General features: G+C 38.6%; 1 protein-coding gene across 1 annotated transcript; it reads right to left on the bottom strand.

Moving 5' to 3' along the window:
* Window positions 1-337: 337 nt before the first annotated feature.
* Window positions 338-8,679, bottom strand: LOC116251479 (AUGMIN subunit 8-like). Its single transcript, XM_031625779.2, has 8 exons — window positions 8,223-8,679; window positions 8,071-8,144; window positions 6,376-7,952; window positions 4,546-4,665; window positions 2,178-2,294; window positions 1,562-1,651; window positions 745-852; window positions 338-660 (listed from the first exon to the last, which is right to left on the bottom strand). The coding sequence occupies exons 2-8, from the start codon at window positions 8,072-8,074 to the stop codon at window positions 565-567; spliced, it is 2,112 nt and encodes a 703-aa protein (XP_031481639.1). The 5' UTR covers window positions 8,075-8,144; window positions 8,223-8,679; the 3' UTR covers window positions 338-564.
* Between the last annotated feature and the right edge of the window lie 304 nt (window positions 8,680-8,983).

The following is an 8,983-nucleotide window of genomic DNA, read 5'->3' as shown; positions in this document are numbered from 1 at the left end:
TCAAGTAAACATCTCAAAGTACATAGCCTGGGAACTGGCTTGTTCAGTCCATTGGATAGCAAGAACTGATCAATCACTAAGCAGACGTGGATGGACAACCGTTAAAGGACAAGCCATGTGCATGAATTTCTATTAACCAGATTGAAGCAGGCAGAAGAAACGCTCTTCAGCCAATGTGTGTGTGCAACCTCATGTTTCCTGCCATGTACCTCAGCACTAACATCACTTCTGATGGAGATTTATGGATAAGCAGGACCAGCAATCACAGAATAATTGATTGTTCAGACAGCGAGAATGAAGGCAAAATTATTAGATGAAACACAGAGAGAGAGAGAGAGAGAGATTTTATTCTTCCTGCCCCTTTCTGATTTCTTTGTTATCACTCTTGAATTTTTTGAATTACTTTAATGTGAAAATTACATGAATATCACATGGGGAAGGAGGCACTTGATACCCAGTCTAGGATAAGGCATGGGCATTGATCTAATCAGCTTGAAATTAAACATGCGAAACCGCAATAAGAAGAGATAATTTACACTCACTGTAACCTCCTGCCACACAGTCTCAAACCATTCCTTGTACTGCTAGATTTGTTTGCTTTTCATCAGTAATTGCACGCTTCAGTTGCATCAGGTGTGTCCTGTGGCTGCATTCTTCCACCTGTTTGCAGGATACCATGTTGTTGGCTCCTTCTAGTAAAAACGTACAAAAAGTATTATGCATACTTTATTCAAAGTTATGTACCTGAATTGCTGCAATTTTTGATAGTAGATCTCGACATTTATTAATCAGGGCTCTAGCTTGCAAAGTGGTGTCAGCAAGTTCGGAGATCAAATCATTCATGTCCTCTGCCTGTGAAACACAGTCATTGACGAACTGGGTTAAAGGATAAAGACAAAGCCTCTAACATTAAACATGAGCAAAAGCTTCCTTATGGAGATTAAAAAAAGGCAAAAGAGGCTGGACAACTAAGTCATCAAGGGGCTTCATGTCAGCACCTAGGCACGAGGGCCATTGCAGAAAAGTGAGCTTAGTCAGGACCAAACCAGATAACAGAGTAACTTAAAGAAACCCCACACAACTTACAAAGTTTGAGGCAAGCGTTAAGCACAACTTAATAAGTCTGGCAAACCTCATATATATCTTGATGTTTTAAAACATTAAAAAGGCCAGGCTTATGTACCTTCAGTAGGCACTGCCATGGTTGCAGGGACAAGGCTTACACAAGGGTGTTGACATTGATATTATAGCCGGCTGGTTAATGGATTAATTTACTTGAGAAATAAAAAAAAATGACAACCAAGTGTACAAGTATATATTGAAAAAACATTCACAAACATAGGATACAGCTGAAACCAAGTAAAATAAGTGAATTTTCCAACCTATTGCCAACTGTGAGAACCCTATGCAAAAGAAAATATCTCGACAAGCAATTTCTTCACAGGTGCTAAGCGGATGGAAACTCATTTACCATATGCAACAGATTTGATGAACATAGTCATAACACCTTAACTCATGATTGGTAATAAGTTACATGAGACTTGATAGAAGTTATTTTCACCTTTGATAGTAGAGAAGGCACAGGTGAACCCATTGCTTGGATCACTTCAGCTGCTGACATAATGGCATCCCTGACTGCCTCAATATCTGCCTGAAAAATGTAAAGCCAAGCCAGCAATATGTTAGCCATTCTTTACTTTAGAAAGTTAATACCAAAGCAAGCAAAAAAAAAAAGACAGAAAGAGAACAGAAACTCCACCATAGGCTTCATTACCAACAAAAGCACCGTTGGGCTTCTCATACTACCATAAGCAATGACAAAAATGGCATAGGATGCTTCAACGTTTGAAGCAGAGACAGACCGAGAGCACACAAGCTTATCAGTGTGAATCAATATCTGAATGATATGACATTAATTGTCCTCTCCTTTTTCTACAAAGTAGGACGGCATTTTTCAACTTAACTAGACAATATGGAGAAGTAGAAAACTTCAGACTTTAACCTGATGGTCATACTTCAGAGCAGCAAAAGTAAGAGTAAGACCACATAAGTCAAAAATTTAAGGCCAGCTTTCATGATTAGGGCAGAAAACGTAAGTCCCTATATGGAAATTTCTCTAATTTTGCCCACTGGACATTAGACAACACGAATTTTTGAAATCAATAAGCAAAACATACCTTTGCACCATCTGTAATTGGAAGCCGAATTGTACTAGCCTCCAGAGCTTCAATTGCAGCAGATAAAGAAGAAGAATGTTCTTTCTCTGTCAAGGCCCACTCATCTAGATAAGGTATCTAACCATTCAAGATCAGAAATGTAGTTAAAAAGCCGAATTAGGTGATCAATTGCATAAACTAGCATGAAATTGCTGCTTGAATAAAAAAACAAGGGATCAAATCAATTCAAATTGAACTGAGAAATATTAAAAGGAAAAAATTTACAAATTGGAGCGACCTAGGAAGAAGTCAGAAAATAATGAAGACAATGATCATCTCTGGAAAACTGTTTAGTATTAAAAGGAAGAAGAACTGGCATGAGTTCAATAAAATTGCATGTTGAAATTTCAAAAGGTCCTCATCCAAAAGAAATATTGATCACAAATGAGAAAGGAAAGCTGTATAAAAAGCCTAATATAATTGAATGACTTTGAAATTTTGATGTAGCTTCCTGTGAGAAACTTGAGCTATAAATTCATATTTATTTAGAATATATATGTTTCTTTACTTTTTTAGAAAAAAAGCAGAAAATATAGATAATATTGCTTATATGATTGGTGGGTAACCGCAGCACACTTTTAGTCTTGCTGAAATATGGTTGTAACTTGTTAAGGCACACTCAACCACATAACTCTCTCTCTCTCTCTCTCTCTATATATATATATATATATACATATATATATGGAATGCCAAAAGGTATGCTCATTTCCTGCTTTTACATGCTCAAAAAAAAAATCCTTTTTGTAGATAAAATGGACCACAAAGGAAAACAGCCAAAATTTATCAAGCCCACAAAGTCCAAAGAGAATCCAATAAAGTTGAGAGGAGAAAAAGGGAAGAAAAAAATTCAAGATAGATTCTAAAAACATTGAAGTTATCATGGATATTAGCTTTGAATCATGCAAACTAGATGGATCAACACTACGAATCTTTTTAATTTTTGTGGAGAACTGGAGAAGAATAACTTTGTGGAGGATAGCTCTCTAGGTACAGAAAAAAATAAAGCTGAAAGGCTAATATCTTATAAAAGAAAACAATATGCTAAAAGGTTATTATATACATATATTTACCAAAGAAATCGAAAATAGGTTCTGGAGAGCTACTTGCTGACCAAGCAGGATTGCACACCTTTGTTCATGATTAGTTGCAGTGTAATAGGATTGGTGTCCTAAAATCTTATTAAATCCACCTTATTTGTACTTTTAGTCCAAGTAAGAGTTTTGATCCCTTCAATTCAGAGTCAATGTCAAAAAGAAAACAGATGACACCTACAGTGAAGATGTGACAGGATTTAGTCAATGGTCAGCATCTATTCCTCAAGCACTCTAATTTTTCTAGAATGAAGTTCCTTCACTGAACCTAGTCTTGCGAAGCCACAATTGGCTGAAGTTCTCCATCGCTTCATCCGAGTATGTGACTGACGATAATTTTGAAAGACGTATGCTTTTCAAGACGATTTAGAACTTAATCCAATTGATACCTCCTGAGCAGAAATGTCATAAACCAAATTTTACAGTGTCATTTTTCCCTCCAAGATCCAGATAGATTTCTCAATCTTAAATAATTTATGGATACAGAAGTGCAAATTTGTCAAGGTTTTTGATGAAAGGAATGAGGAGGAGAAAAGGAGGATTTCAGAACAAACTTTTATGGTCACATTAGAAAGAACTCCTAGCCAAGCAGATTTCCAGGCAAACACACAATGGATAGAAATGACCAACCAATGATCAACAATAGTTACAACTTACAACAACAATAATACAACTAACGAAAGCATGGCCTTAAGGCTATGACCACATCAACCATAATAATCTCAATCACGAGCACACATTACTTTGTTAAGGTAATATACAAATGAAAAGAAAACAGTGGTAAAATGAGTTGATAATAAAATTGACCAACGCGAAAAGGCTACAGAATTTAGTTGCATAACAAAACCCACAACCTTAATTATCCAAAGATTTATTTCAAGGTTAGCACTTCAATGGCAAGATTTTGGACAGGTGACTCCATTAAATCATTTAAGAACCAATATAGTTTTTATGTCCGGAAATAAGACAATACAAGCTTGTTGCTAAAAACATTAAATTCCTAAATCAGATAATTGAGCACAACTTAGAAACTAAAAAGATGCTAGCGGTTATTTGTCATATTGTTGAAACAAAGATGTAAATATCTCAAATTAAAAGGTAAGATGCATCACTAACAACGTGCATTCATTTTTTTCTACATTTAATAATCAGATAGCAGCTCATATTCAATCAGGTAATTAACTCCATTATATTACTAAGATCTAAAAAAGGACAATAAATGTAAAGGACTTAATTACCTGTTCTTTAAGTATTAGATAGAAACTGATATCTCTCCTTAGTTGTTGCACCTTGATCCTTTTGAGAGTCACACAATGACGAAGACCTGAAGTTGTCATATACACATTGTGGAGGAGATCCTGCCATGTAGAGTTAAAAAAAGATGAGGGTGAAAGTAATAACCCCAAAAATATCATATTAAGGCCACATATACACCACATAATCTCTGAATGCTAAAGAAAATTAAAGCAGGACTAATTCACCAAATATATTGGACATAATACACACACACACACACATTTACATATCTATATGAGAGAGAGAGAGAGAGAGAGAGAAATTGGTAGGTGCATGACCGGTGGTCATTGTCTTTCCAAGATGGAAGGCTGAGAGAAAATCAAGAAGAAAAAGGAGATAAGATATGTTAGTCATCTAGCATTAATTAACAACTTTTTCTCCTTGATTTTCTCTCAGCCTTCTATTTTGGAAAGACCAACAGCCAAGATGATTTGTTACAGGTCATGCACCCAAGGGTCATGTACTTGTAAGTTGTAAGTGATGTAACAACCCAACTAAAAAGCATATAGAAGACGGAATGAGGGGGGAATGAGAGAATGTCAATGGAATATCTTAATTAAAATTAAGAGAATGCCCACATGCTCAGACTCACACACACACACACACATATATAGAGGATCGAATGGTGTTCACCAAGTTATAATGTGCCCTTTTTTGTCCCAAGCTAGAAGACAACAGTTTAACTGAATCTGATTGTCTAGGGCTCTAGATATCTTTCACATAGTGAGCTTTTGGCTCAACAAGTTTCTATGGGAGTCAATGTTTTTTGATGTCCTTAATATTTTACCTTACACATTAAAATTATGTGCTTCAGAGGTTGTTATTTGTTAAATAAACTATATGTACATTGCATCCATCAAATATTTAGCCGGTTGATTCAGTTGATCAGATGGTTTCACGAAGGAAAAACAGGGGCACATAAAACTTGGTGCATATCTGACAGGAAAAAAAAGTCAAAGGTGTCAACAAAGTAATCAATAGAAAACCTATATATGCACTTAGAGAAAAGCCAGGAAAAACAGAAAAGAAATGGACTGCTGTTTTCTTCAACCTAACATAAGCAGTTTATTTGAAGGAAAAAAGACAACTTTATTGCAGTTTTTGGCATTTTGTAATATGTGGATGAAGAAAATGGTTTGGAAACAAACGCACATATGACAAGGTACACACTGGCAAAGGCATGTGTATGCACTGGATATAGAAATTTTTGCTTATACATGTATTATCATATAGACACATGCACATGCATGTATATGTGAATCTGACAGTGTTCAAGTGCTTTTCTGAGGAGCACTGCTTAAAGAAAATATTAGGATCAGAGTTGTTCTTCATGCCTCTTTACTCTTCTACTAAGTGAAATATTGAAAACTGAAAAGGGAAAGCCTGGTACAGAGAACTCCAGAGGCATCCATTCTTGAAAAGGGAACAATAGTTTGTAACATTGCAGATGTACATCCTAAAGGAGGGAAAAAATTATGGAAAGCCAAGTTAGCAAACAATCAAAAGACTAGATGACCATATCCTCTGATATGAATTCAATATGTGGATAGTGTCTTGCTGGATTATCAGCCATGGAATCCTATAAAATCATTACAAGTATCGATTATTTTTCTTCGGAAACATGCACAAACAACCTTCTATTCCAGGAATATTTCTCCATGCTAAGCTCTCAGAAAATAAGCATGTTAAGGTATCACGGAAGCCAAAATGCGTAGATATAATTCTGGAAAAATGATTTAGACAGTCTAAAAGACATAAGTTAATAATCCTACCTCTGCTGCCACATGTTGTATGGCTAAAGCAGCATCAGCCCTCGCATTCACAAATCGCCATTGCAAATATCTGTTGTGAAGAAGCCGAAGATGATGAGCATCTTCTAACTGGTTCAAACCTTTCTTTCCTCTCCTCACATCCACCATAAAATTGAGAATGGATGAAGAATTGCTGGTTCGACTAGCAATAGTGTTAGTTGAAGGTGATGTCCCACTCCTCACCCGGGATGGACTGATGAAGCCTCGTGAAGGCGATGATGTTACCAAAGATTTATTGGGAGATGCAGGTAGAGATTGAGTTCTACTCGAACGAGGATTTGAAGAAGACCTTTCTGGTGGATTTGACAACAGCTGCTTGGGACGCCCAACCGTTTGAGAACCAACCAAAGTGCCAGACGCTGAGTCTCGTTCAGGCGTAGAGTATCTCCGTGGATGAGTTCGTTGAACCCTATTGTTCGTCTCCTGCCAAAACCTTGCAGGCACAACAATTCCCCTAGCTGTTGAGGCTCTGCCATTGGAATTTCTCGGATCACCAATCTGTTCCTCTACATTCAAATCACTTCCAGTTGAAACAGAGTCCACACCAGATGAAGAATCAGAGGAACGCAAGCAACAATCCGGGCTCGCAGGGTCTGCATCATGGGATGTGTTGTCTGTCTGCAAGTGTCTACTATTAGCTAAATGCAAATTGTCCAGATTGAGGGTCCTGCTAATCTCATGTTCTGCGGTTCCATCAAACGACATTCGCCTCACCACGCGTTTGCGGTCCGTGGCGAAGTTCCCTTCATTTACAGATTGCTGAAAGCCTCTGCCTATAGCATCTGATCGAGCTCCCCATGCTTGTACTAACAACGCAGCAGCTTTACTAGTTTTATCAGAGAGATCCACACTTCTGTTTAAGGAATCCCCCTTCACCAGACTTCTGCCCGGCCAACGATGGTGATCAATCTTTCTAGAAAGACAATTGTCCAAAGGCTTTGAATTCTCAGACGGATCAGCATTTTTACCTCTCAATGGTGTTCGTTTCCTCTCTGGTGTTGCCTTGCGCTGAAGCACAGGCGAATCACATTGCCTATTCGCAGACGGCGCCAATGTGCGATCCGTGGAATGACTTACAGGCCGTTCTCTCTTGGTAATAGGAAGAGTGAAACTATCCGCCTGGAAAGAAACGCACAAACTGCGTGTTGAAGGCCATAAGCTCTCCGGTGACCGGCCGACGAAACGCTTCGAATCAGAGAGCCCATTGTTCAATTTCGAGTCGTGAACAGGCGTGGTTGGTCTAGATGGGGAAGAAGTCCGCCTCCTCTCCACCGATTGGGCTCGCTTCGGATCCGGTAAAGGGGAAGCTCGGGAAATACTCGGGGAAGGACATCTTCTCGAGAGCGATGGAACAGTGGGAGTAGTAGCAAGAGAAGAAGAAGAGGAAGAAGAGAACGGCAACGAAGACTTGTACCGAGAGCTGACCTCTCTGGTTCTGGGCTTCCGAGATGCGACGCCATTGCTATTCTTGTCTGATGGTACCAATGGTGGCCTATGCTCAGAATCCGCAACGGAAAACTGCTGGGACTGGGCTGAAGCTGCAGCAGGACAACATAAACACTCCAAAAATCATCAAAACCATTCAATCACAACAAACAGCCACATTGCCAAAAAGAATAAAATCAAACTGAATCATGTTCTTCTAACAACACCTACTCATGATAAGCCTTCATATTCGATTCAGAGTGCAATCATAGTGACCAAAAACAGGATCCCCTTCTCAAGAAATCCTGAAAACATAAAAATTTCAGCGTACCCACAAATTAAAACCCCCTAAAAAACAGAATCCAAGTTATACGTCCACTCACGTTCAAGATCCAACTTAAAATTTCATCGATGCAACGACACGGGTATCTGCATTCTCCCACCTTGGAGCGGAAAGGCAACCAAGAAAAAGATCCCAGGAAGCAAAACTGCCCAAGACTAAGTTTGGAGTGCGAGATATCTCTGAAAGAGAGAGACAGACAGACACAGAGACAGAGTAATTTTTTTTTCACTCCTTTTTTCTCAGGTCACGAGACTATCATGGTCACCACTTACACACTGCTGGACATGGCTGTTCAACCCCTTGGCCCTACTGGACTTCTTCAAGAAAGAGTTTCATTCTTTCTGAAAGAAAGCCATAACGGTTCATTAATGGGGGAGGAGAAAAGGAAGGGCCACAAGCACTTCTCCCCCCGCGGTAAAAAAAGACAAGAGTAACTTTTAACGGTTTTCACCTTGGGATCCGCCTAGATTGCAGGAAACAGGAAGGAAGAACTTAGTTAATAATCAAGAGAGTTCTGATCATGGTTCTTGGAAATCAGGCAATTTCTTGGTAGGTTTTTCTTGGTAGGTTTTCTTCGTCGTGGGAAGGCAGAATGTGCATCCACGTGCAACCCATCAGTTGCGTTTCCCGGGGAGATGTGAGACGTTTTGTCATTGGCACTACTAATTTTGGAGAAATTTTGATATTAGAAGATCAAACACAAAGAACGAGCTTCGAGATGCGAAGATCAAACACAAAGAACGAGCTTCAGATGCGAAGATCAAACACAAAGAACGAGCTTCGAGATGCTTACTTCTATAA

The sequence above is a fragment of the Nymphaea colorata genome, chromosome 3, assembly GCF_008831285.2.
Source record: "Nymphaea colorata isolate Beijing-Zhang1983 chromosome 3, ASM883128v2, whole genome shotgun sequence".
Lineage (NCBI taxonomy): Eukaryota > Viridiplantae > Streptophyta > Magnoliopsida > Nymphaeales > Nymphaeaceae > Nymphaea > Nymphaea colorata.
The sequence above is the reverse complement of the archived record's forward strand: the minus strand, read 5'-3'. Positions and strand labels throughout refer to the sequence as shown.